A 27,928-nucleotide genomic window follows, 5' to 3' on the forward strand; every position below is an offset into this window, starting at 1 on the left:
ACACCTGTATTTGGGGAGTTTCTCCCATTCTTCTCTGCAGATCCTCTCAAGCTCTGTCAGGTTGGTTGTGGAGCGTCGCTGCAGAAAAGTTCGATAGGGTGCACAGAAAAGTTCGATAGGGTGCACATCATGTCCGGGCTCTGGCTGGGCCACTCAAGGACATACAGACACTTTTCCCAAAGCCACTCCTGCGTTGTCTTGGCTGTGTGCTTAGGGTCATTGTCCTGTTGGAAGGTGAACATTCGCTCCAGTCTGAGGTCCTGAGCGCTCTGGAGCAGGTTTTCATCAAGGATCTCTCTATACTTTGCTCCGTTCATCTTTTCCTCATCCTTGACTAGTCTCCCAGTCCCTGCCGCTGAAAAACATCCCCACAGCATGATTCTGCCACCACCATGCTTCAGCGTAGGGATGGTGCCTGGTTTCCTCCAGACGTGATGCTTGGCTTCAGGCCAAAGAGTTCAATCTTGGTTTCATCAGACCAGAGAATCTTGTTTCTCATGTCTGAGAGTCTTTAGGCGCCTTTTGGCATACTCCAAGCAGGCTGTTATGTGCCTTTTACTGAAGAGTGGCTTCAGTCTGGCCACTCTATCATAAACGCCTTATTGGTGGAGTGCTGCAGAGATGGTTGTCCTTCTAGAACTCTATCAGAGTGACTATTGGGTTCTTGGTCACCTCCCTGACCAAGGCCCTTCTCCCCCGTGAGCTCAGTTTGGCAGAGTGGCCAACTCTAGGAAGAGTCTTGGTGGTTCTAAACTTCTTCCGTTTAAGAATGATGGAGACCACGGTGTTCTTGGGGACCCTCAATTATACAGACATTTTTTGGTACCCTTCCCCAGACCTGTGCCTCCACATAATCCTGTCTCGGCGCTCTACAGACAATTCCTTCGACCTCATGGCTTGGATTTTGCACTGACATGCACTTTCAACTGTAGGACCGTATATAGACAGGTGTGTGCCTTTCCAAATCATGTCCAATCAATTGAATTCACCACAGGTGGACTCCAAGTTGTAGAAACATCTCAAGGATGATCAATGGAAACAGAATGCACCTGAGCTCAGTTTCGAGTCTCATAGCAAAAGGTCTGAATACTTATGTAAATAAGGTATTTCTGTTTTGTTTTTAATAAATACATTTGCAAACATATCTAAAAACCTATCTTCGCTTTGTCATTATGGGGTATTGTGTAGACTGTAGAGGATTTTAATTTAATTTAATACATTTAGAACAAGGCTGTAACGTAACAAAATGTGGAAAAAGTCAAGGGGTCTGAATACTTTCCGAAGGCACTGTATCTGCAATAGACAATAAATTGATTTCTTTACACATTAATGGTAATTCTTTAATAGTAGATCTTATACATGACTTCTCTTACAGGTTGGTGTGCTTCATTAGACTGTCTTTTGGTACATTAAGAAGGAAAGATAAGGAGAGATGGTGATTATTTGAGGAAAAAGTAAACAAACACCTGGCATTCAGAGAAATTAATTTAGATAATCTTGGTGGTTATCCCTCTCATTAGAATTTGTTAATGCACATCTATTAACACCTAACAGGGTACTGCACAACTTCAATTATTAAGAAGGAAACAATCATGTTAACGCATTTTGATTTATTCCAAGCCATTGTCACAGAATTAATGATAAATCATCCATAATTATCAATAAAACCAAAAATGAAATTAAACAACTTATCAATTCAGATATTTAAGCATTTGTTTTCATTATAAAATGCACTTTTTAAAATAAATGTATGAATGTTCCATATCAGTTCATCAAGAGAAAATGCCTTAATATTTAAAGTGTTTTTTTCCTTCAATATTACTGCACACTTTCATATTGCGCTTTTATACTGTATCTAATGCAATGTATTAAATCCTAGTTGATCTTTTTAGGCATATAAATAAATATCCTTTTAAAAATTGTTTTTACCCTTTGAATACAAATATAGATAACAAGCTTGACCACCAGCATTTCCTTTGCATTTTTCATGTGAAATTCTGGTATAACTTTGTTGTTGAAGTAGCCATCATAATGCCTAAAAAACCCACACTGGAGTCCCCCTGAAATGTTCCCCATCTTCTGCTTCATCTAAGCCTGGTGGCAGACCAAGCCAAGGATTTAACCTGCAATGACAGGCGTAAAATCAGTCATGTCATAACATTGTGCTGGCACTATGAAAGCCACCACAGGAAAAAGACTACCAAGATGTTTTAACTGTAGTTTGGCTACCTTAAAGTGGTATTCTTTCACTATCAAGAATGAATATCACATGAAAATAAAGCCAATGAATAGGGGTTTAACCATGGTCATTTATGGAACTATCGTCAAATAATTTTATAGTAGGCCTTTTTATTTCTGAAACTTATGCGATCACAATCTTTGTTAAATGACTTGGGAGGTTGAAAGGCATTCTAGCAGACTCTTCTACCTGATGAAATCACAGATGGATCTTAGGTAAGTGCAACTATAACCACATATTATTCTACAATGACTGAGGTGCCCGGTGGTAAAGAAAGCACTATGCAATGATAGCTGAATATAGCCTACTGTAATATCAGGTCTCAAACTACCATCCTGGTTATGTAAAATCAGTGTGAATGACTATTTAAGAGAACACCACAAGATGATATTCCTATCAGACTTAAGTACCTACATGTAATAAAAATATATACAACATATATACCCTGTCAACAATATAAGATGTATTTGAATGAGTCACACTGAAGTTGATGATGCGGATTCTCTTTTTCCTTTGACCCGTAAGAATATAATTGCACAATAAATACCTACAATGGACTTCACCATGCATTATAAATTAACAAAAATAAAATGGAAATAAATACTCAAAAACAATACAAGACTGATGAATCTGGCCAGCATTTTACTTTAACAAAAAAAAAAAAAACTCATAAAATGCCCATTAAGGTCACAGTGAACTGTAGGACACAACCAGATTTGGCATAAAGATCAATGTATGACTAGTGCTTCCTCAGTTTTAAATGTGGACACAAATGTTCTGTTCGTTTTTCCTTGAAACTCACGGTTCCCTTTTCCATTGTCCAAGGATTAGTAGAGGTCACAAAAATATTCTCACAGATCAAGAGATAGGAAGGTGTTTTGGTTTCTCTCAGGTTCCAAAGGTGTGGTCATTCGCTGTGGTAGTTGTGTTGGTAGTTGTCATTGCAGTCATACAGGTAAAGTGATTACAACAGCACAGTCATCAATGAGATGCTCACAAGCTAAATGTTTGACAATCCAAATACTCGTGTTCAGCTTTCCCTTAAGAGTCACAATTGAGTCACAATTGAAATACAGGTGGTCTTTCTAAAATATATCTCTTCTCTATTTCCTAAAGGGAGTTAACCTGCTGAAGCTCTGCCAGAAGGGAGACTTGCACCTTTCAGGTTCAGGGAATTCAAATTCTGATTGTTCCATGCCGTCTCCTACCAAGTACTGTCCTGGATTCATGGGGTCCATAGGAGGGGGGTATCCAGGGGGCACAGACCTATGGCCTACACATGGGAGAAGAGATATATTAAAGGAGGAGAGAGATACACTATAGATGGACTAAAAACAAAAAACTGTTAGTTAACTAATTTGGGAAAGTGTGCATTTACCTTTTTGTTTGGTCATTCTGCGCACTGTCATCGCTGCTTGTCGCTTCTGATACTCTGATATCTCAAAACCTGAAAAATATAAATAATTGTTATATTCATTCACCATTTTCATTTGTTGTACAAATGAACATTTCTTTCACATACACACCTATTTTTTCATCCTCTTGCACCATCTTGCGTTCCTCGTGAAAAGCTTTTAGCCAGCGAAGTTTCTCCTCCAGCTTCTTGGCCAGGAAGATGTGGATCTCGTCGGAGTCCTTATTACTCAGCTTGAACGCATTCTTCACACTCACATTGAAGTCATCATCCCGCCCATCCACAGCATCAACTAAATTGTACCTGTCCATATCCATGCGGCCCTTGTAGTACAGGATGTCTCGTCGTATTAAGTCCTGAGGGAAAAGTAAGGGAGTGAGGAGTGGAAGGGAAAAATAAAGTAGAGAGTGGATTCTAATTTACTTTGAATTATCTACACCAGTGCTTTGAACAATAGTGAGGCACTGCGAAACCCAGGTGACAGACAGGAAATGAAAAGGCTTGAATTCCTGGCAGCCAGGAAGAAATAAGTGCATTTTTACTAATTGCAGCCTATCAATTTCCCTGTGATAGACAGGGTTCCATCCAATCACCCTGATGAATAATGCACTTTGCTGTAAACAGCTGCTCCTGATTCCAGGTGTCCCATCCCCATTAGTGATGTTTCTGCTGCGTACTATGTATTCCTGTCCCCTCAGAGAGCTTGTGTCACACATGTCCCAACGGTAGGGGTAAACTCAGAGACACAACAGCCCTGTGTACTGTACTGTAAGCCTGTCAGCTTCCCCTAGCTCCCCTTTGGACATGACGGCCTTATGTTACAACACTGTTGTCATCCACCTCAGGAGCAGGAATCAATCACAGTGCTGAGGGGATGGAGATAAAAGATAAGACCTCACAGACAAGCAGGAATGAATCTCCATTCAGTTCTGTTACAACAAGTACCACAGGGTCCATTTTCAGGAGCTGAATTAAAGATGTGTTCCTGACCATTTTAATTTCAAACTACAAATCGCATGGTGACAATATATCACACATAATTTCCCTCACTGTGAAGTTTGTGAGCTACCATCACATTTGAATGACAGCTTTTACAAAGACTCATACTAATAGGCCTAATTCATGGGATTGATTGTGGGTTTAAGAGCTAAACACTTCATGAATTGAGAATCTCTTAGCATGACATTTGAGAATCTCTCAACACATGTTGAGCTATTGGATGCATTTCAGAACTTCGTAAATTTCTATTTTTTTCTTGAGATGCTTATTTTTTTAACAGCTAAAGTTTTGTGTATATGACTCAAATGTCTTGTCGGAATTGGGGAGTAAAAAGGAATTGCTGTCATAAAAACTACTATCAAACAAGCCTGTTCGGGCATAAAAACTACTATCAAACAAGCCTGTTCGGTCATAAAAACGGTAGTTATAATGTCCTAAGCTCTGTCTTTGTCACCACAGCGGTGAGGCTAAGCATTTTCTCATACAAGCCTGTGACTTTCTGTTTCGCACAATAAATCATTACCCCTTAGGCACATTAATCTGGTGACTTGACTCTATCAAGCAGCGACCTTCATTTGCCTTGAACCTGGGAGTGTAACTAAGGGTACAAACACACGTACTGATTTTGCTGCCATGCTTTATTCACAAACAAACTGACCGGTTGATCACATTCTTAACAAATTCATGCCAACTCTGTCTGCAAAAGAGAGGGGTTACATAGGCAATATGTACACCTGGGAGTGCCAAGACTGGTTCCGATCAATTCAATAGCATTTGTGACCCAGATGTGGCCACCTTACCTTTTTACACAGAACCATCTGATGGTCGAACAGGAAGAAGACCCTGGTCTGACTCCGCCCATATGGCTGGTAGATCCATGACATCTCCCCAGTGTAGACCAGCTCTGTACTCCTGTCTAGAATATCATCCCCCTGCACAGAGAAATACAAGACGGTCAGATCTTTAAACAGGATCAATAACACAGTCTGTGATACATAGTCAAGAAAACGGAATAATTTTATGCTTATGACATTAGAAAAGTGACTGATAAGATACTGACTAGTAAGACAGGCTTCCTCTGGTAAGACAGGCTTCCGCTTCCTCAAATACATAGATGGTGACAAAGTAGAACTCTGGTGGGTTTGATTTTTTTTAACTTGACATAATTACAGTACCTCAGTGATTGTGCAACTCTGGAAAAACTCTTCAACTAGGTCAGAGTGGCCTGATAACGCTAGCTCTCTCACATCGAATACAGGCTCGAGTCTAGCAACACAGATCCTTCCACTTCCTTTTCTCACTCCTGATTAACTTCATCCCGATGAAATGGAGTGCTTCAAAATGCACCGCATCTGACAGTCTGTTTTCTTATTTCATCAAAAGAGTACATACTCCAAAAGGAGCAATTTATATATTTTCCTTTGGAAGAAACAACTTCTTGCCTCTAAACCTTCATAAAAGGTCTATGTGACAGCTTATCAAAATATTTGCATTGTAAAATACATTATGTTTCAAACTCTGACCAAAACAAACTAGTAGCAAAGGAGTGAGTTGACAGAGCAAAACCATTAACTAAAAACGGCTTGTTGTATGTGTGTCCCACAGTACTTGTTAGTTCCTCAGCCATGTCACCCTGTCTCAGTCCTACCTCCCAGTCCAGCACAGACGCCTGCCACTGTGCTATCTTGTCAATGTTTTCCAGGCGACGCTTCCTCTCGTTAATCTGCTGAGTGACGTTCCGCATGACAGCCAGCGCTGCAGCGACGTAACGGTAGTCACTACGAGAGGGGAGGAGACACAATGTTATAGTGGGGGTGACTAAGAAGGAGGAATAGATCAACAAAAGAACTGTAGATAGTCAGGCATACCGTGCCACATCTCTATCACAGCTTCACTGCACAAAACAACAATACTTTAAGTTTAGCATCCACGTCTAGGATCCTCACATATTAATGAAAGATCCTCAAGTCTCATACTGGCCAATTAGCCTGAGAGCAAAAAATACCAATCACTCCAGCAGTATCTTTATTAGTAGAAACAATTCTTCATCATGACACAGAGGTGAATGTAAATATTTGATGTGACATTGAGACTAAGGGACAGGTACCTGTGCTCCTGGACAGTGTACTTGAGCAGCTCTGCCAGCTGCAGAGGGTACTTGCAGATCTTCTGGACGGGCGTGAGCAGAAAGCCATCAATGGCGATGTCAATCATCTGCTGCACCAGGCGACACGCCTCGAAGAAATGCTGATAGCGGCCATCCTTCATCAGCCGAGAGAGCTCCATGCAGGCATCCACGTGGTTGTTGCAGTACTCTGAGTAGATCCAAAAGCCATCTTGCTGCAACAGATAAACGTGTACACAGTATGTTTGAAATGCTGAAACAAGCTGAATCTTTTTTCTTTTTTTTTGGAGTTAACAAAATAGTGAGGGTGCACTACTGCCTTAAGTTACCATTGAAATTAATAACCAACGGGAACTCTGAAATGCCCCATCATCAAGGTTCTCAGATGTATGAAAAATGATGAGAATCCAATGGACATGTATATATGATACACAAGGTTTACTCAAACCTATTGAGGGATTACATTTAAAAAACACTTGAAATCTTGAGAGATACAAAAATGCTTACATGCTCTAGGAAGCAGGGACCTATTTCACTGAGATGAGGTTCTTCTGTATTGTACTGCTTCTCCAGGTCTCTGACAAAGCCCATTTGAAACCTGTAGATATCTTCAATGTTCCCAAATATGACCCTCAACTGGTCATCATTGAACATGTCTCTTCTTTTTTTACATTGCCGGAAGTAACCCTGAGGCAACAAAGAAAAACAAATGGTTTTGATCCAATATTATGCATTTCATATGATAGTATTTCATTGATGTTGCATGGCATCTCAGATGATTTTTTCTTTACTGCAGGGTGTCCATGTAAAAATCTTCCCAGCATGAAATAGTTCCCAATCGTTCTGATTGTGTTGTGATTGTAACGTCATGCAAAATTTCTCCCAACGTGAAAATATTCCCAGTTCAATAATTGCACGTGCGTCTCTTTATGTGGATGGCGGAGCTAGGCGGATGTTTCTTTCGCCCCCTCCCGTAGCGCCCAAGTCTTTACACTGGCAACATATCTCTTCTCACATCAACCCTCAGCACTTAGACGCGTCAGTCCGGGTGTATATATGCCAACCTCACGCCTCAACAAGCTTCTGATTGGTCAGTGTCAATACTCCTGGCCACCATTGAATGGCAGATGTGTGAAGCAAATGCGCGTTCTCACAGAACAGTTTTTCGAGGTCATGACAGGGTGAGAGAAACATCTGCACGAGCTCAGCCATCCACATAAAGATCTGCGCGTGCAATTATTGAACTGGGAACTATTTCACACTGGGAATATTTGTACATGACACAGGGCATTCAAACAGTTTTGTCTGAGTTTAAAAAAGGCATCAGTGCCAATGACTGAATCATAATCATTGTTTATTCACTGTTTAATTTCCCATCGAATTAATTTTTCTAACCACATTTTTCCCAGATTAGATCTAGAGGGAAATAAAGGCAGGGAAGATGGCTACAGCTCTATAAGCAAGATTCTCAGTTATGTAACTCATCCCCTCTGTGGGAGCTCATTTCTCCAATAACATTTCAAGTCATTCATGAAATATCCTATAGTTTCACACTTAAGGGACCCATCACGCTTCAATACGCATTCCCAGTCACCTAGACATTACGATTTGCCATGTGATGTTGCTTACACAATTTATGTTTTCTCTGCGTCATTTTGGGGGTTTCGAAGCACATTGTGATTATGTAATATTTATGTGGGAACAGAGGGAAAACTGATGAAAAACGTCTGATTGGGTAACAGCTTTTTGAGTACTTTTTCATGTACTCTCCTGGGTGTGTTGTTTGACGGAGACAGGTGGTGCGTGAAGAGATGGAGTGCTTGTTTCTATATGCTGGGGAAGAGTGGTGTGGGATGGGAGGGATGCTATTTCTGAGCCCACAACCAGCACTTACGGGTCAGCCATCGCTTCTAATCTCTCACTAAAACACTGTAGCATGTCACTACTCTTTAGAACATAATTGACTGAAGTTTGCCTTTAGACACATTTTGTTCCTAGCCCATGGAAAGCACTGTACTGCATAATCTAAATCTGCACAAGAGCTGTTATAGCACTGTGGAAATATTGGATATACAATTTATTGGGTACTTAGATAAATACACTTTTTTTCCATGCCCATTAAATATTTCATATTGGATCATCACTAATAACCTGTCTTATCTTGCTATGAATAGTGGTTGGGTAATGGCCTAAAACAAGGTAATTGTCTAAAACAGAGATAGGCAACTCGAGACGTCATTAAAAAAAACACTCCCCTCCCCAACACGTTTTTTTTCTTCACATGACCCTCCCTTTGTACTGTAAAATGTTTTGCACATCCTCCCCCCTCAAAATGTACTCAAAAATAATGATTACCACCATAAATAACAATAACTGTAGCAACCGTTGAAGTTATCGACTTTACCACTTTAGCATTGCTTTGTGGCACAGTCAGTTTATTATCAGGGCTAACGGTCTAGAAGGTTAAGGGTTCGCAGACAACGACCGAAAAATGGACAACAAAAAATGACTCTCGTTACACTACGATCAGAATCGGCTGCAGAATCGGCTGCAGAATCAGCTAGGGGGAAATCCATTTAACATTTTATGACATTTATAAATTATATAAAATACATGCAACGAATTTTCCACCAACAGGTTTCTGTGCCAATGCACCACACACAACCAATAAGCAATGCATAACCGCATACCGACTTGGAACGCTTATCATCATAGTTTGCGTTGTCAACACCACAATCAAGTAGAGCATGGGTCTCCAACAGGTCGATCACAAACTACCAGTAACTCACAGGCCACATACGAGTAGCTCGCCAAACAATTCTGAAAGTGCATGCAATTTTTACGTGTTCCACCACAAACTGTAATAAATAAATCTCCCAAGTATCAGACATTGCAAGCTCCCAGCTACTATCCAATCAACGTAACATTATCCCACCATTGGTTAGCTACCAATAGCTTAAAAAGACAAACCTAACACAATATCTGCCAATTAATTTCCAGCAATAATGCCCTGTCTGTGTTGTGTGCGTGTATGTGTATCACTCCGTGTGTAGCCAGGTGATATGATAACCGTCTTGTGGTTTAACAGAAATACTTTCCCCAAAACCTTCTAAATTAAATGTTAACTGCGAAGTAGGCTTACCTGGCAGAAATGTATCATGAGGAAGTATATCATTTGTATATATTATTTGCAAAGTTTGCCATGAAATGAACAGCAGCAGAACAGAACCATCACTAGACCTGCACATTATACCGCACCCACCATATGCACAATTAAAGGGCCAGATTCGCAATTAAAGGGGAATTACACTCAGAAATCTACTTGTTAATTTCCTTACAGACCTAAAATAAATGGTCTTCTGATGTGATGTAAGCATTGACATGGACTCAGAACATCCAATTTCATTGTTTATCTATGAACAATTGTAGTTTTAAGAGTAAAAGAAATAATATCTAAAACCAGGAACAATAAAACTGAGAAAACAGAATTTTGGAAAATATAAAACAGCATTCGGGGGGAAATAAATCTCTGATTTGATAGGATTTGATAGGGCCCCCTTTAGAGTTGTTTATTAACTATTATTTTACCAGGTATATTAACAGAAACATTATTTTCTCATGTACACTAAGGACCTGGGGAAGAGTTGCAGGGGAGAGGAGAAGAGAATCATGTGCATATTTGAAAGCTAGAAAGGAAATTGTAGCTTGTGACATGTTTCATTTAAAAAAAAGTATTACTCATAATAGAAAAGGAGACCACTGAAGTAGAGTATGTCAATCTTGACCAGCAGAAAATGCATCCCTCCCTACTCAGCATCGTAGGCTTTGTTTGACAATCTCGATTGTAATTAAACTTTTTGGTGTTTTGTAACAGATGTCTCCTTTCATTAATCGAATGGCCGCTGCACAGTTTGGATGCTGGAATTATATTGGAATGGAGTGGATGAACATGCGCAGGCAGCATACAGGAGACTTTTGAAGTAGCCTTATCAGATTAAAGCATTGTGACTAGTTGTGTTTATGCCACACATAAAGGTAATGAATTTTAAAAGTTAAATGACAAATATTTAGGATAGATTGTAGCGTTAGGTTATAGGTCGTGTCATAATCGCTCGGATGGGAAAGGAGGCAGAACCCTGTTCAGCTTTCCTGAATAACTGGGCCTGCTGGGAGCATATAAAGGATGACTTGGGAGAATGATGATCGGCAACAGACAACGCATCAGTATCAGAAGTAAAAATACAGCCAGACCGGGCTGCTATGGTACCTTTCTATAATCTGTCCAAAGTAGACCCACAGCTGATCCAAATGGAATGAAACAAGGCTTTTGCGCCATTATTCAAATTACATTTCACTGCAGTTTACAGCCTAGTTGAATTGTACTCAATTGTACTCACTTGAAAACAATAACGCTATTATTAATTGGATTGTGGTGTTGTAGGCTAGTCTTGGTAGGATAATTTTATTGTCCCTAAACAAGATCAATACGGGGGCTTTTTAAGCTGCATGTCTTCACTGTTCTTTAATGCCTAGTGACGCACCTGGCCTCCCCACTGCCTATCAGCTATTCCTCCATCTTGTTGATTGATATGGAAAATTGGTGCAGATTTAAATTATTTTATGTGTTGATTGATAGTCAACACATCTGATTGATAGTTAACCTATTGCAGATCTGGACAAACGATCCAACAACCACTATTGTCACTATCGATAGAGGGCATGATAGACAGTTGACTGGTAGACTATATTGATCTGTTGTATAGTAAGCGTGCGGAAAAGCATAGTGCATAAAGGCGTCTGCATACTAGGTTCAGTTTGCTCCTAGCAGAACTCTAAAAAAACGGCAATAGGACTGTTTGTCCCTCTTGAGATGCCATAGCCAGTATACACACCTCAAAATATCCTGAATTAATCAAAGATAACTCAAGAAATCTGTAATTAATTTATACGTTTTTGCAGAGGTCTTTTTTCTTTTTTTCTTTTTTACATCTGCAGTATATTTCGCAAGTGAAAAAATGTGCATGAAAACGGGTCGTCTCTCATTGAATGACAATAAACACTTAATTGAAGAATCCCTACTGTTGACCAATCACCAATGAAGGGGCGTAAAACCCTTGCCGAAGACCAAAACAAACAAAAATGTAAAATATATTTTGCCCCCCAAAAAATGTCACTTAGGGGCTCCAAAAGGCTAGGGCTGGCACTGATTGCATGTAAGATGTTTTATTGTTACATACACCGGAGAAGTGCAGTGAAGTGTGTTGTTTTACAGGGTGAGCCATAGTAGTACGGCACCCCTGGAGCAAATTAGGGTTACGTGCCTTAATCAAAGGAACATCAACAGATTTTTCATCTTGTTGGCTTGGGTATTCGAACCAGCGAGCGACCTTTCATTTACTAGCCCAACGCTAGGTTATTTGGATACGTAGACCCGTGACCCACTGTGGCCCCTCATGACATTTTCATATTTTATGTGGCCCCCACCCCAATCAAAGTTGCCCATCCATGGTCTTTAACCTCTGCTTCACATATGCCCTTCTGTCTCTGGAAGATCTCCTCTAGCCAGCCAAGCCTACCTCACATATGTCCTTCAGGTGTTTGATGTAGTGACGCTCTGTGCTCATGATCTCGTTGATTACATTGGCCCTCATCTGGTCTCTGTTCTGGACGGTTTGGCCCAGGCAAAGACAGTCGCTGCTGCTGGGGCTGGCCTCCGCATGCCCGTTCTGGACCTCACTGGGGCTGGGGCTAGCCCCCTCAACTGTCTCTACCGTCGTGCTCTCCTCCTGGTTCACCCACAGCTGAGGACAGCAGAACACAACATGTCAGCCTGGACAAATAAACAGTAGCATCAACAATCAGGGTTCGGGTTGTAAGGGATCTAAAATATTATTAAAATACAAAAAACAACACCATATTAATTCCAAAGCCATGGGGCTTTTTCTCCCTATTCAAATTCATTTTCAATGCCACTTCTTCAGTTTAAATTGAACAATGTGTATCATAATTAGATTTGTCAAAAACGTGTTAAAAAAGTAAAGAAATATCCAGCGCCATGATAACGAGTTTTGATCAATTATGGAAATAAAAGTGCTGAAGACAAATTAGCTCCCTATTTAAAAAGAAGATGGAGAACAAGCTATAAAGGAAAAATACTGGAGTTTGATACAGGTACAGCCAACTAGTGCAAAAGTAATATTGCAATATTGTCAAAACGATACGATATGATATATTGTCAAAAATAATATTGCGATATGTAACTGTATCGATTGAATAGGTTGAGCTAAAGCAACAGTATGCATCAAAACTAGAAAAAGAAACAAGCATGAAATTGCAGGTTAGGCTGTCAACACTGTCAATTTGAACATTGCTGGAACATCACTGTGACTGCACAATAGAACAGTCTGTTTCCAGCAATGTTCAAATTGACAGTGTTGGGGAGTAGTGAATTACATGTAATTCAATTAGTAATATACCTACATTTTGCAGTAGCTTGGTGGCAGTTGAACTCAATACAAATCTTGGTAGTGTTTTCAGTAGTTAATTACTTTTTTGCCATGTAGCGGTGTAGAAAACTACTGGAATACAACATTTTTTTCCAACCAAAAAAAAAGGGTGAAGTAGACAATAATTTCCTTTATTTTTCAGCATCAGACCTGCCAAATTCTCACTTGAAACAGAGGTTTTGTGTTTAATTGGTAGCTTGGTAAACTATATTTTCAGAGTAGCTTCCCCAACACTGCAAATTGATAGGGATATATCCTTAACATGCTATAACTTAATATAATGAACAATATGGGTCCACACAAGTTTAAACTTCTCAGTCTCAAAATGAGCAGTAGCCAATTAAAATAATCTACGTAGTTGCACTTGATACAATGCTAAATGTATAGCTGTTCCCATAAGATAACCTGCCACATTTAGCACGATGTTAACCTGACCAGCAGGCCAGTGATTATTTCCTGTAACAAATTCCACATCAGCCTATCAAAGATCTTATACTTTATATCCACCAACCAATGGCATTTCTTAAAATAGGTCAACTTGGCCACCAGAGGGATATTTTAAACCTCCAAATTCAAGGTTTACTTATGTTCCACTTAGTATGTCACAATTGTAGTGTGCCAATATTGCATTGTGCTGATTTCTTGCTATATGACAAAACCTCACGTTTTTCACACACATCCATGTGCTTTTACGGGAAAAAGATAAAGGAGGTCTATACGACATTTACGTTTAACATACAACTTTTAAAAACATTTGAACTTATGGTCTTGTCAAATAGCTGTCATGTACCTCCATTATTATTGCTGCCAGGTAGCATATACCAGTGAACTGTGAATCTGCAGGATACGGTAACAGTGGGTTTGAGGCCCCCTTGTGTCTCACAAAGTCACAGCGGTTGGAACAAAAAATCTCAAATGTGGACTCATCAGACCAGATTTCCACTGGTCTAATGTCCATTGCTCGTGTTTCGTGGCAAAAGAAAGTCTCTTCTTCTTATTGGTGTCCTTTAGTAGTGGTTTCTTTGCAGCAAATTGACCATGAAGTCCTGATTCATGCAGTCTCCTCTGAACAGTTGATGTTGAGATGTGTCTGTTACTTGAACTCTGTGAAGCGTTTATTTGGGCTGCAATCTAAGGTGCAGTTAACTCTAATGAACTTATCCTCTGCAGCAGAAGTAACTAGCCTAGTGGTTAGAGCGTTGGGCCAGTAACCTGAAAGGTTGCTGGATCGAATCCCTGAGCTGACAAGGCAGAAATCTGTTGTTCTGCCCCTGAACAAAGCAGTTAGCCCACTATTCCCTGAAGATGTTGATAAAGGCAGCCTCCGCACCTCTCTGATTCAGAGGGGTTGGGTTAAATGCGGAAGACACATTTCAGTTGAAGGCATTCAGTTGTACAATTGACTAGGTATCCACCTTTCCTAACTCTGGGTCTTCCTTTCCTGTGGCGGTCCTCATGAGAGCCAGTTTCATCATAGTGCTTGATGGTTTTTGCGACTGCACTTGAAGAAACTTGAAATTTGCCGTATTGATCGATCTTCATGGCTTAAAGTAATGATGGACTGTTGCTTACTTGAGCTGTTCTTGCCATAATACGGACTTGGTATTTTACCAAATAGGGCTATCTTCTGTATACCACCCCAACCTTGTCACAAGACAACTGATTGGCACAAACACAATAAGAAGGAAAGAAATTCCACAACTTAACTTTTAACAAGGCACACCTGTTAATAGGTGAAAACCTCATGAAGCTGGTTGAGAGAATGACAAGAGTGTGCAAAGCTGTCATCAAGGCAAAGGGTGGCGATGTTGATGAATCTCAAATAAAAAACATATTTTCATTTGTTTAACACTTTTTTGGTTACTACATGATTCCATGTGTTATTTCTTAGTTTTGATGTCTTCACTATTATTCATCTACAATGTAGAAAATAGTAAAAAATAAACCCAGAAATGAGTAGGTGTGTCCAAACTCTTGACTGGTACTGTACATATTATTCAATCATTGCATCCACACTGGTTCTATTTGTGACGCTTGATGCACTACAAGTCCTGCCTCTCCCATCTCAGTCTGGTCAGCATGTTAGCGCCTGGCTACGCATACTCTCGTTGACGTGCGCAAGCCGTATGGGTGCAATGATTGAATAACATGTATGTGTACATTTATTTTGCAACGGGTGGTGTGGTTAGCATGTATGTCTGGCAGGTTATCCTATGGGAAAAGCTAACATGTAGCGGTGTATCACATGCAACTACGTCAACGATTTTAATTGGCTGATGGGCATTTTGAGAACTTCTACTTTTTCTAATGTTCGCAAGTATGGACCCGATAAATATATACCATATAGTTCTGTACATGAACAGTTTCCTTATATTCACATCGAACCCCAATATCAGGAGCCACTAGAACAGGCGACCCTGGGACCCCCATCATACGTTTTTTTGTTCACATGTTTTGTCTTATCATCAGGTGAATGATAATGGCAAGGAGAAGTAATCAACATTTTAAAATCAATAGATTTGGTAGATAGTTTTTCATTGTTTTGACCTCCCCACATTATAATTGGAAGACGCATACACACGGTCAAGAAATAACATTGTAATACAAAAGGGATAAAAACATGAAACAATGAACATGAAGTCCTTCTACGCAGTATTCATTGTTTGATTAAAATCTGATACCTCCTAGTTGAGGGAGTTGGAGGAGTTGTGAGCGCATTAGTGCATTGGTTGCTTGAAGGCATCTCAAGGAATGAACTGTCACTTTGTGTAATCCTCAAAGGAAACTAATTTTAGCAACCTTGCCAGAGGACACGGGGTAGGTAGCTGACTCCTAATACACATCTACACAATCATGATGTTTTTCAGGAAAAATACACATTACAAAGCCAGCCATGATGCAACTGTATTGTTAATGGGCACATTTCCCTCTAGGATATGAAGGTACTATTTTCCCATAGAATTAGCTTATAATTTCTTGTCACATAAATAAAATCAAACACAAACTCTAGCAATCACTGAGTAAGATGAGATGATGAGATCAGTTGGTAGATTCAGTCAAATTAAAAAAAAGATGAGGTCGAAGCATTTACTCATTTACTTAGAGTTTAGCTCAATCGTAATGACAGATAGTGGGATCTGAAATGATTGACACCCTTGATAAAGATGAGCAATCATGACCATATAAAATAAATAATTCAAATATTGTATGTTAAGAAAATTGGGAAATGATATTATTTTATACAAATACAATTGCTCAGAGATAGATCATACCCGCAAGACATGGTAAAAACCCCTGTTATTGGTAATTGTGAGAGGTTAGCATGTCTTGGAGGAAAACGACATATACAAATGTATGTGGACACCCCTTCAAATTAGTGGATTCGGCTATTTCAGCCACACCTGTTGCTGACAGGATTATAAAATCGAGCACACAGCCATACAATCTCCACAGACAAACATTGACATTAGAATGACCTTACTGAAGAGCTCAGTGACTTTCAAAGTGGCACCGTCATAGGATGCCACCTTTCCAACAAGTCAGTTCGTCAAATTTCTGCGCTGCTAGAGCTGCCCCAGTCAACTGTAGGTGCTGTTATTGTGAAGTGGAAACGTCTAGGATCAACAACGGCTTAGCCGCGAAGTGGTAGGCCACACAAGCTCACAGAACAGGACCACCAAGTGCTGAAGAGAGTAGCGCGTGAAAATCGTCAGCACAAGAACTGTTCGTCTGGAGATTAACGAAATGGGTTTCCATGGCCAAGCAACCGCACACAAGCCTAAGATCACCATGCGCAATGCCAAGCGTCGGCTGGAGTGGTGTAAAGCTTGCCGCCATTGGAAACACTCTCTCTGGAGTGATGAATCCCACTTCACCATCTGGCAGTACGACGGAGGAATCTGGGTACGGTGGATGCCAGGAGAACACTACCTGCCCCAATACATAGTACCAACTGCAAAGTTTGGTGGAGGGGGAATGAAGGGAAATATTGTGAAGGGAAATCGTAATGCTACAGCATACAATGACTTTCTAGACAATTCTATGCTTCCAACTTTGTGGCAACAGTTTGGGGAATGCCCTTTCCTGTTTCAGCATGACAATGCCCCCGTGCACAAAGCGAGGTCCATACAGATATGGTTTGTTGAGATCAGTGTGGAAGAACTTGACTGACCTCCACAGAGCCCTGACCTCAACCCCATCGAACACCTTTGGGATGAATTGGAACACCGACTGCGAGCCAAGCCTAATCGCCCAACATCAGTGCTCAACCTCAGTAATGCTCTTGTGGCTGAATGGAAGCAAGTCCCTGCAGCAATGTTCCAACATCTAGTGGAAAGCTGTTAAGGGTGGAGGCTGTTATAGCAGTAAAGGGGGGACCAACTCCATATTAATGGACATGATTTTGGAACTTGATGTTTGATGAGCAGGTGTCCACATACTTTTGGTAATGTAATATTATATTCTTATTTACAGTAAAACTGACACCAAAATGACACAATACATTATTAATCATTCATTTCGATTGGACACAAAATAATCTGAAACACAACCAAAACAAACTGCAAATGCATCTAATAAGTTTGTAGAGTCACAAGCTTGATGTAATCATTGTGTGCTAGGAATATGGGACCAAATACTAAACGTTTGACTACATTATTTATAATAATCTTTAGGGGTGTCAATAATTCTTACCCCTACCTTTTTGAGAATTTTTTTTATTTTTCTATGAACAATTGTATTAGTATAGCTCAATATTTGAATGATTTATTTCATACAGTCATTATTGCTCATCTTGATCAAGGGTGTCAATCATTTTGGATCCTACTGTATCTGACTGTTTGTTTGCAAATATGAGGTAGTTGTGGTCATTAAACCTATATCTATATTACAAACACTAGACCCCACCATAACATACATAGAGTCATGGGACCCTTCTGAGATTGATTTTAAATATGCATGTGGCCATACAGAATTCACATATGGCCTGTGCTGTAAGTAATCTTTTCCAGACATCAGGTCTCAGTGCTTGATGGTACTGTGTACACAGTATATCTCAGCCTGAGTACATTGTCCACGGGTGTCTATTTAGAGCCCACTCTCTCTGTTTCCTTGGACCAGTGGACAAAAGCTGCATGGTCAATTCATAGGATGGGCACAATAATCCAGAAATGCTCTTAAGATTTTAGAAAATGTATGTTCCTGAAAATAACTTCCAACATGACAACAAATCCGGTTACATAAAATAACCATTAAATAGCTTTTATTTGAGTCACTCATCAAGCCTTGTTCGTTTTATCCACCTGTTTGATATGCCCTGTCCTCTGCTAAAAGGTTGGTCATACATGTTTCATCATTCCGATCTGAGATGAATCAGTGCCTCAGTGCTCGCTTTTCAGTTGAGTGAGAGTGCAGAGAGTGAGAAAAAGAGAGTAAGTGAGAGTGAGAAAGAGAGTGTTGTTTGAGATACCATAGTTTGACCGTAATGCTATTACAAGCTTGACACTTGAAGCATGGTGATGTCTGCAAATGGAAGCAGTAGTATAAAGCGACAGGATGTTAGATATGGGGTGGTCCAGTGTGCAGTGAGATGCTAGTTAAAACAGTTGCTTTGAAATACTGCTGAAACTATTAAACGCACCTTGGTAGTTGTGTTTTGGAACCTTGGAGCTGCTATAGGGTTGATATAGAAAACCTGTTTTGTTTGAGGTTGTGGTGGGTGGGGTTCAACCTTTGGAGAGAAAAACATGACATACCTCGTTCAGACTCATTTTTACAGTTGGCAGATGGAGAAGGCTAGTAGTGATAACCCCGCAAAGTAATAACTCCTCACTTTTCTGAAGTCTTCTTGTTTTCACAGTATTTCAAATTGGACTAGTAAATATTTTTAGTTCCTGTGAGATTAGCATGGCATAATCATATTTTGATCTATATCAAAATATCATCATCATCACCCAAGCCTAAAATATCTGCCCTCAAAACAGGGCAGTGAATCAACGATAATTATCAATGATAAGGCAATGGCAAGGGATAATCCATCGGAGCATTGAGAATAGGTGGTAAACCCTAGTGTACTTGTTGAGGGGCAAGACACGGTGCAGCAGAGAATGAGAAAATATTTGATGGCTCCACTCACTCTCACAAAGCTGGCTGGGAACCATCCTTCTTCATCATCAATCTGTCCCCACCACCAGTCCTTATTTGATGCATCGAGGACCTTGATGACATCCCCTGCCTTAAATGCCAACTCCCTGTCGGCCATGGTGACATGATCCCATACTGCCTCAGCGCTGACGATGGATCCTCCACTGATCAACTGTGGGAGAGGGGTGAGGGGTGAAGGGAGAGAGGGGTTGAGGTAGGGGAGAGGAGAGAAGGGAAGTGAGAGAGAAGAGAAGAGAGGAGAGGGGGATTGGGGTGAGGGGAGAGAGTGGGTAGAGGGAAAAGGTGAAGGAAGGGAGTGAGAGGAGTAGTGGTGAGGGAGAGAAGAGAGGACGGTAAGGGCTCATTAGTACTTTTACAAGGGCAGGAGGGCACTGTCAAGTCTTAGTGACAATATCTGAGTTTCAAACCAATTTATCTACTTATTCATTTTTTAAAATTATTATTATTATTATTATTATATATATATATATATATATTTTTTTTTTTTTTACAAATGACCAGTATTATAAAGAGTTACACATCTTTGATTCAGTGAAATTAACCTAACACATGAGGCGTTATAATCAATGCCAAAGTGATAAGCAATGGTGGATGATAACTGCCTTGCTCAGGGGTAGACCGACAGATTTTTACTATGTCGGCTCAGGGATTCAATCCAGCAACCTTTTGGTAACTGGCCCAACGCTCTAACCACTAGGCTACCTGCCATCCCATGGAGACACCCCAGTTTCGATCCCCCAAAGACCTCATACCATAAATGGACACTGGTCTCTAAAATATGATTAACTATAACATCCAGTAGTGGGTAGAGATGACTCAAGGATGATACCCTAACAAACACATGCCTATTTTTAAAAATGTTTTATTTCACCTTTATTTAACCAGGTAGGCCAGTTGAGAACAAGTTCTCATTTACAACTGCGACCTGGCCAAGATAAAGCAAAGCAGTGCGACAAAAAACAACACAGAGTTACACATAGTATAAACAAAAGTACAGTCAATAACACAATAGAAAAATCTATATACAGTGTGTGCAAATGGAGTAAGGAGGTAAGGCAATAAATAGGCCATAGTGGCGAAGTAATTACAATTTAGCAAATTAACACTGAAGTGATAGATGTGCAGATGATGATGTGCAAGTAGAAATACTGGGGTGCAAAAGAGCAAAAAAAGTAAATAAAAACAATATGGGGATGAGGTAGGTAGTTGGGTGGGCTATTTACAGATGGGTTATGTACAGCTGCAGCAATCGGTAAACTGCTCAGATAGCTGATGCTTGAAGTTGGTGAGGGAGATATAAGTCTCCAACTTCAGAGATTTTTGCAATTCGTTCCAGTCATTGGCAGCAGAGAACTGGGAAGAAAGGCGGCCAAAGTGGGTGTTGGCTTTGGGGATGTCCAGTGAGATATACCTACTGGAGCGCGTGCTACGGGTGTGTGTTGTTATGGTGACCAGTGAGCTGAGATAAGGCGGAGCTTTACCTAGCAAAGACTTATAGATGACCTGGAGCCAGTGGGTCTGGCGACGAATATGTAGCGAGGGCCAGCCGACGAGAGCATACAGGTCGCAGTGATGGGTGGTATATGGGGCTTTGGTGACAAAACGGATGGCACTGTGATAGACTGCATCCAGTTTGCTGAGTAGAGTGTTGGAGGCTATTTTGTAAATGACATCGCCGAAGTTGAGGATCGGTAGGATACTCAGTTTTACAAGGGTATGTTTTGCAGCGTGAGTGAAGGAGGCTTTGTTGCGAAATAGGAAGCCGATTCTAGAATAAATTTGGGATTGGAGATACAAAATATGAGTCTGGAAGGAGAGTTTACAGTCTAGCCAGACACCTAGGTATTTGTAGTTGTCCCCATATTCTAAATCAGAACCGTCCAGAGTAGTGATGCTAGTCTGTCTGCTCACCCTCAGGGAATACCTCCTTCTACAGATTATCAATCTCAATCTGGGGTTTAGACATTAAAGTGGGGAAATCTAAAATTGTTCCAAAAAAATAAATGAAGTCTCATGAAGAGGAATGATTGCATTTATATTTCCCCATCTGTATTGCCATTGTAAAAGCCAGGTCAAACAAAATAAATTCACAGTTTTACAACCCTATTAATTGCATCACCCACAGGGATTTAAATATTACACTTGTGCCACTTTTTGTCTAGCCCCTCCGTCTCACGAAATGGCCCTAGATTTGTGGACAAAATCTGTAATTGGCCTTATTATGTCTAAAACAGATTTACTGTACATAAAACACTTTTCCTCTGTGTAAAAGATCAATGTTACATAAGATGATCAGTAGTACATTGTTCAGTCACACTACTACAAAAAGCAGTTAAATAAGGCCAAAAGAAGTAATATACCATCTTCTTCCAAATATCTTCTTGACTCAACATTTAACATTAAAGTGTAAAAACCTAAATATGAACATAAACTATTGCTAACCTATTATTGCTAACCTTTCAACTTCCGGCGCCGAAAAGAGATGGCCGCCTCGCTTCGCGTTCCTTGGAAAATATGCAGTATTTTGTTTTTTTATGTGTTATTTCTTACATCGGTACCCCAGGTAATCTTAGGTTTCATTACATACAGTCGGGAGGAACTACTGAATATACGATTAACGTCAACTCATCATCGTTCCTACCAGGAATATGACTTTCCCGAAACGGATCCAGTGTTTTGCCTTCCACCCAATACAATGGATCTGATCCCAGCCGGCGACCCTGTGCGACGCCGTAAAAGGGGCAAACGAGGCGGTCTCGTGGTCAGGCTTCGGAGACGGGCACATCGCGCTCCACTCCCTAGCATACTACTCGCCAATGTCCAGTCTCTTGACAATAAGGTTGATGAAATCCGAGCACGGGTAGCATTCCAGAGAGACATCAGGGATTGCAACGTGCTCTGCTTCACGGAAACATGGCTAACTCAAGAGACGCTAACGGAGTCGGTGCAGCCAGCTGGTTTCTTCATGCATCGCGCCGACAGAAACAAACATCTTTCTGGTAAGAAGAGGGGCGGGGGGGTATGCCTTATGATTAACGAGACGTGGTGTGATCATCATAACAACACACAGGAACTCAAGTCATTCTGTTCACCTGATCTAGAACTCCTCACAATCAAATGTCGACCGCATTATCTACCAAGGGAATTCTCTTCAATCATAATCACAGCCGTATATATTCCCCCCCAAGCAGACACATCGATGGCCCTGAACGAACTTTATCTGACTCTTTGTAAACTGGAAACCACACACCCTGAGGCTGCATTCATCGTAGCTGGGGATTTTAACAAGGCTAATCTAAAAACAAAACTCCCTAAATTCTATCAGCATATCGATTGTGCTACCAGGGCTGGAAAAACCCTAGATCATTGTTATACTAATTTCCGCGACGCATATAAGGCCCTCCCCCGCCCCCCTTTCGGAAAAGCTGACCACGACTCCATTTTGTTGATTCCAGCCTACAAACAGAAACTAAAACAACAAGCTCCCGCGCTCAGGTCTGTTCAACGCTGGTCCGACCAATCTGAATCCACGCTTCAAGACTGCTTCGATCACGCGGATTGGAATATGTTCCGCATTGCGTCCAACAACAATATTGACGAATATGCTGATTCGGTGAGCGAGTTCATTAGGAAGTGCATTGACGATGTCGTACCCACAGCAACGATTAAAACATTCCCAAACCAGAAACCGTGGATTGACGGCAGCATTCGCGTGAAACTGAAAGCGCGAACCACTGCTTTTAACCAGGGCAAGGTGACCGGAAGCATGACCGAATACAAACAGTGTAGCTATTCTCTCCGCAAGGCAATCAAACAGGCTAAGTCCCAGTACAGAGACAAAATCGAGTCGCAATTCAACAGCTCAGACACAAGAGGTATGTGGCAGGGTCTACAGTCAATCACGGATTACAAAAAGAAAACCAGCCCCGTCGCGGACCAGGATGTCTTGCTCCCAGACAGGCTAAACAACTTTTTTGCCCGCTTTGAGGACAATACAGTGCCACTGACACGGCCCCCTACCAAAACCTGCGGGCTCTCCTTCACTGCAGCCGAGGTGAGTAAAACATTTAAACGTGTTAACCCTCGCAAGGCTGCAGGCCCAGACGGCATTCCCAGCCGCGTCCTCAGAGCATGCGCAGACCAGCTGGCTGGTGTGTTTACGGACATATTCAATCAATCCTTATCCCAGTCTGCTGTTCCCACATGCTTCAAGAGGGCCACCATTGTTCCTGTTCCCAAGAAAGCTAAGGTAACTGAGCTAAACGACTACCGCCCCGTAGCACTCACTTCCGTCATCATGAAGTGCTTTGAGAGACTAGTCAAGGACCATATCACCTCCACCCCACCGGACACCCTAGACCCACTCCAATTTGCTTACCGACCCAATAGGTCCACAGACGACGCAATCGCAACCACACTGCACACTGCCCTAACCCATCTGGACAAGAGGAATACCCATGTGAGAATGCTGTTCATCGATTACAGCTCAGCATTTAACACCATAGTACCCTCCAAACTCGTCATCAAGCTCGAGACCCTGGGTCTCGACCCCGCCCTGTGCAACTGGGTCCTGGACTTCCTGACGGGCCGCCCCCAGGTGGTGAGGGTAGGTAACAACATCTCCACCCCGCTGATCCTCAACACTGGGGCCCCACAAGGGTGCGTTCTGAGCCCTCTCCTGTACTCCCTGTTCACCCACGACTGCGTGGCCATGCACGCCTCCAACTCAATCATCAAGTTTGCGGATGACACTACAGTGGTAGGCTTGATTACCAACAACGACGAGACGGCCTACAGGGAGGAGGTGAGGGCCCTCGGAGTGTGGTGTCAGGAAAATAACCTCACACTCAACGTCAACAAAACAAAGGAGATGATTGTGGACTTCAGGAAACAGCAGAGGGAGCACCCCCCTATCCACATCGACGGGTCAGTAGTGGAGAAGGTGGAAAGTTTTAAGTTCCTCGGTGTACACATCACGGACAAACTGAATTGGTCCACCCACACAGACAGTGTTGTGAAGAAGGCGCAGCAGCGCCTCTTCAACCTCAGGAGGCTGAAGAAATTCGGCTTGTCACCAAAAGCACTCACAAACTTCTACAGATGCACAATCGAGAGCATCCTGTCGGGCTGTATCACCGCCTGGTACGGCAACTGCTCCGCCCACAACCGTAAGGCTCTCCAGAGGGTAGTGAGGTCTGCAGAACGCACCACCGGGGGCAAACTACCTGCCCTCCAGGACACCTACACCACCCGATGTCACAGGAAGGCCATAAAGATCATCAAGGACAACAACCACCCAAGCCACTGCCTGTTCACCCCGCTTTCATCCAGAAGGCGAGGTCAGTACAGGTGCATCAAAGCCGGGACCGAGAGACTGAAAAACAGCTTCTATCTCAAGGCCATCAGACTGTTAAACAGCCACCACTAACATTTAGCGGCCGCTGCCAACATACTGACTCAACTCCAGCCACTTTAAAAATGGGAATTGATGGAAATTATGTAAAAATGTACCACTAGCCACTTTAAACAATGCCACTTAATATAATGTTTACATACCCTACATTACCCATCTCATATGTATATACTGTACTCTATATCATCTACTGCATCTTGCCATCTTTATGTAATACATGTACCACTAGCCACTTTAAACTATGCCACTTTATGTTTACATACCCTACAGTACTCATCTCATATGTATATACCGTACTCTATACCATCTACTGCATCTTGCCATGCCGTTCTGTACCACCACTCATTCATATATCTTTATGTACATATTCTTTATCCCTTTACACTTGTGTGTGTGTATAAGGTAGTAGTTGTGGAATTGTTAGGTTAGATTACTTGTTGGTTATTACTGCATTGTCGGAACTAGAAGCACAAGCATTTCGCTACACTCGCATTAACATCTGCTAACCATGTGTATGTGACTAATAAAATTTGATTTGATTTGACCTATTGCTCTAAAGAGCTGTGTGTAGTTGGATGGAGTGTGGTGGAGGCTATAGGGAGCAGGAGCACCATACTGAAACAGGGTGCAGATTGGTAGATGCAACATTGGTGCCGTGACCCAGATTACACAGCTGAGCTGCACTATCGGCTGGCCGATAAATCTCTAAATCATATCCGCTCTGCTTGGAGTGACTGTTTTTCTCATAATCCAAAATAAACTTTGGCATAATTTATGTTTTACTCAATAGCGTTTCTCTAATATATTATGTAGAGAAAAACTCAAATTGACCTACCCTCCATTCACACTTTAATGTCATTATCTATTCCAGGCCAAATGACTTTATGTATGAACATAATTAACATTTCTTTAAACAAAGATTTATGGAATAGACCACAGGTGCCCTGCCTGAGCTCCACCTGCAAACCTAATAACATCATGAGATAATGAAAAAAAAGGTGATATCTCAAACGATGAGAGATACAACAGGTTGAAAACAGACAGTAATCCCTCACAGTAATATACTAATTAACAAGTCAACATGTCCCCTGATAAGTGTCAAGAGAGCTCGCTCTCCACTATAACTCACATGCTCAAGAACAGAAAGGGGTATTTTTAGCTCCACATGCATCTCCATGTGAATGCACCCCTGCCTGCATTAAATATGCACACCCGTTTTGATATGACAACCTGTATTTGGCTTCCTCATAATACAATTAATGAATAAACTTGTCTTTTTAAAATAATGTCTGCATAGGCGTACTGACAGTAATACTGTTATTACACTAGAGCAGAGCATTCCCCTTTTGCAATACAGCTTTTTTATCTCCTGTGAGACTCAATGCATCACCATTTATTTAACTGGGACCCTGTGATATGAACAGCACTGTAAGCATTCAATACAACAGGGAGGTCTATGCATTATGTTGCAAACACACACACACACACACACACAAAACAAAACAAAAACATGCTGTTACATTCATAGCATCTGTAGAATTGTCACTATGAAAACGCAAACTGTATTATATTAGTTCTACATAAAAAAGAATATCCACATAACCATTCGTCATACTATTTAGGCCTACCAATTCGCATAAACTAAAAGAAATGTTTCGAGATATCCTATAGGCTACGTCATAAAATACAACATTATGTGGCACCATGGGGCCTACAGTGAGATAGGCCTAAGAGTAGAAGCATGGAAGTATATACATAAAAAACACTTCAATATCAATGTAAAACCATTACAAAACGGGTCAATATTTAAAAACAGAACTCTACATTCGATAAAACATTATATTATTAGGCTACTGAATAGCTCGTTTACAGTAGGCTAGATGATGCTGTTTTTGCATTGTGCCCAGTAGCCCTGAGACCCAAATGGCATGGTCAGTAGTTTACAAAACGCAATCTACAGCCTGAAGAATACCGTTATTCTATTTAATTATATTATTTTATCGCATGTGAGTCGAATCTTTTCAATCCTACCAGATCAAGAAGATTGTGATAAGACTATATTTATTTCAAACGAGCACCATATTGCCAACGCCAAGTAATCAACAGAACAGGATTTTACTGAAAAACATTGCCTCTCCCACATCGCATGCATAGATGTGTTTTACAACATGCCAATAAAATACATTTACAACGAGAGAACGCCGAGACAAGGAACAATTCCTAACAATCTATAACACCAATCTGGCGCCCGCGACTGCCATATGTCACTGATGGCCGACATGCTAAATACAATGTAAACCACAAACAAGATATGGTAATATAGAATATACCAGCGCCATTCATATCGTGATGAGGCCATGTTGAAGCCCTGTGTGTACCTCCATAAGAACACGCATTCACTCCCACTTCCTCGCCTCCACTGCACGCCGTGCGTACTTCAGTGCGGGCTGTGATTATCCATACGCGCACTGAGGCACAGTATCAGCAACCACCAACCACACAAACAAAAGCATCGCATTCGATAATTACGACAATGCAAATTATCATTTTCATATCCAAGGTCATAATGTAGAGCATGAGCTCTGCAACATTTAATCGGTTAAGGTGCATATTGCTGTACACCAACATTTTGTGACTGTTCATTTTATCCAAACGCAAGGAAACATTTCTGGTATAATCTCTAGCTACCTCCTCTTTCACATAACATTGTATTCATACGTATAACTCTCTTACAGAATCATCATCCTCACCATCATCATCCTCATCATCATCAGAGTCTGCACCGTTAGTTCCCCTTCCACTCTGACACCCGTCGTCCGCTAGTTTCCTGATTTGCCGACTTGAATGCCGTTTTGCATTAGGAGTAGGGGTCTTTGCATGCACAAAAATTGGGATGGTAACGTAGGCACTGTAGAATGCTACTGCTGCAACTCTCCCTGCGTAGCGGGGAGCAAAAATCTGGGCGGTGCTTCGTGCATAGAGGAACAAACCACAGGCACTCATTGGGGGCTCATTATGGTTCCTATCTATGCTTCAAACTGGGAGTCCTAACCTCGTGATGCTTGCTCAT

At 41.2% G+C, this 27,928-nt stretch overlaps 1 protein-coding gene across 6 annotated transcripts; it reads right to left on the reverse strand.

The window, feature by feature from the left end:
• Positions 1–1,595: 1,595 nt before the first annotated feature.
• On the reverse strand, positions 1,596–27,876 carry LOC139534726 (rho guanine nucleotide exchange factor 9-like). Of its 6 annotated transcripts, none has more exons than XM_071334128.1 (11): positions 27,592–27,876; positions 19,417–19,596; positions 18,922–19,011; positions 12,354–12,578; positions 7,285–7,464; positions 6,760–6,992; positions 6,301–6,430; positions 5,453–5,584; positions 3,766–4,009; positions 3,618–3,686; positions 1,596–3,512 (listed from the first exon to the last, which is right to left on the reverse strand). In XM_071334128.1, the coding sequence occupies exons 1-11, from the start codon at positions 27,859–27,861 to the stop codon at positions 3,343–3,345; spliced, it is 1,923 nt and encodes a 640-aa protein (XP_071190229.1). In that variant the 5' UTR covers positions 27,862–27,876; the 3' UTR covers positions 1,596–3,342. The 6 variants fall into 6 exon arrangements, with proteins under 6 accessions (XP_071190229.1, XP_071190253.1, XP_071190261.1 ...); XM_071334152.1 differs by having other exon boundaries at positions 27,609–27,781; XM_071334160.1 differs by lacking the exon at positions 27,592–27,876 and adding an exon at positions 27,189–27,300.
• Between the last annotated feature and the right edge of the window lie 52 nt (positions 27,877–27,928).

The sequence above is a fragment of the Salvelinus alpinus genome, chromosome 1, assembly GCF_045679555.1.
Source record: "Salvelinus alpinus chromosome 1, SLU_Salpinus.1, whole genome shotgun sequence".
Classification (NCBI taxonomy): Eukaryota; Metazoa; Chordata; class Actinopteri; order Salmoniformes; family Salmonidae; genus Salvelinus; species Salvelinus alpinus.

Excerpts from the sequence above, each read along its gene's own strand:
- LOC139534726 (XM_071334128.1), bottom strand. The coding sequence starts at position 27,861 with ATGAGTGCCTGTGGTTTGTTCCTCTATGCACGAAGCACCGCCCAGATT. Across the intron at positions 19,597-27,591 it reads ATGGTGAGGATGATGATTCT|TTGATCAGTGGAGGATCCAT; the intron begins GTAAGAGAGTTA and ends CCTCTCCCACAG. Across the intron at positions 5,585-6,300 it reads CGTCTGTGCTGGACTGGGAG|GGGGATGATATTCTAGACAG; the intron begins GTAGGACTGAGA and ends TTCTCTGTGCAG.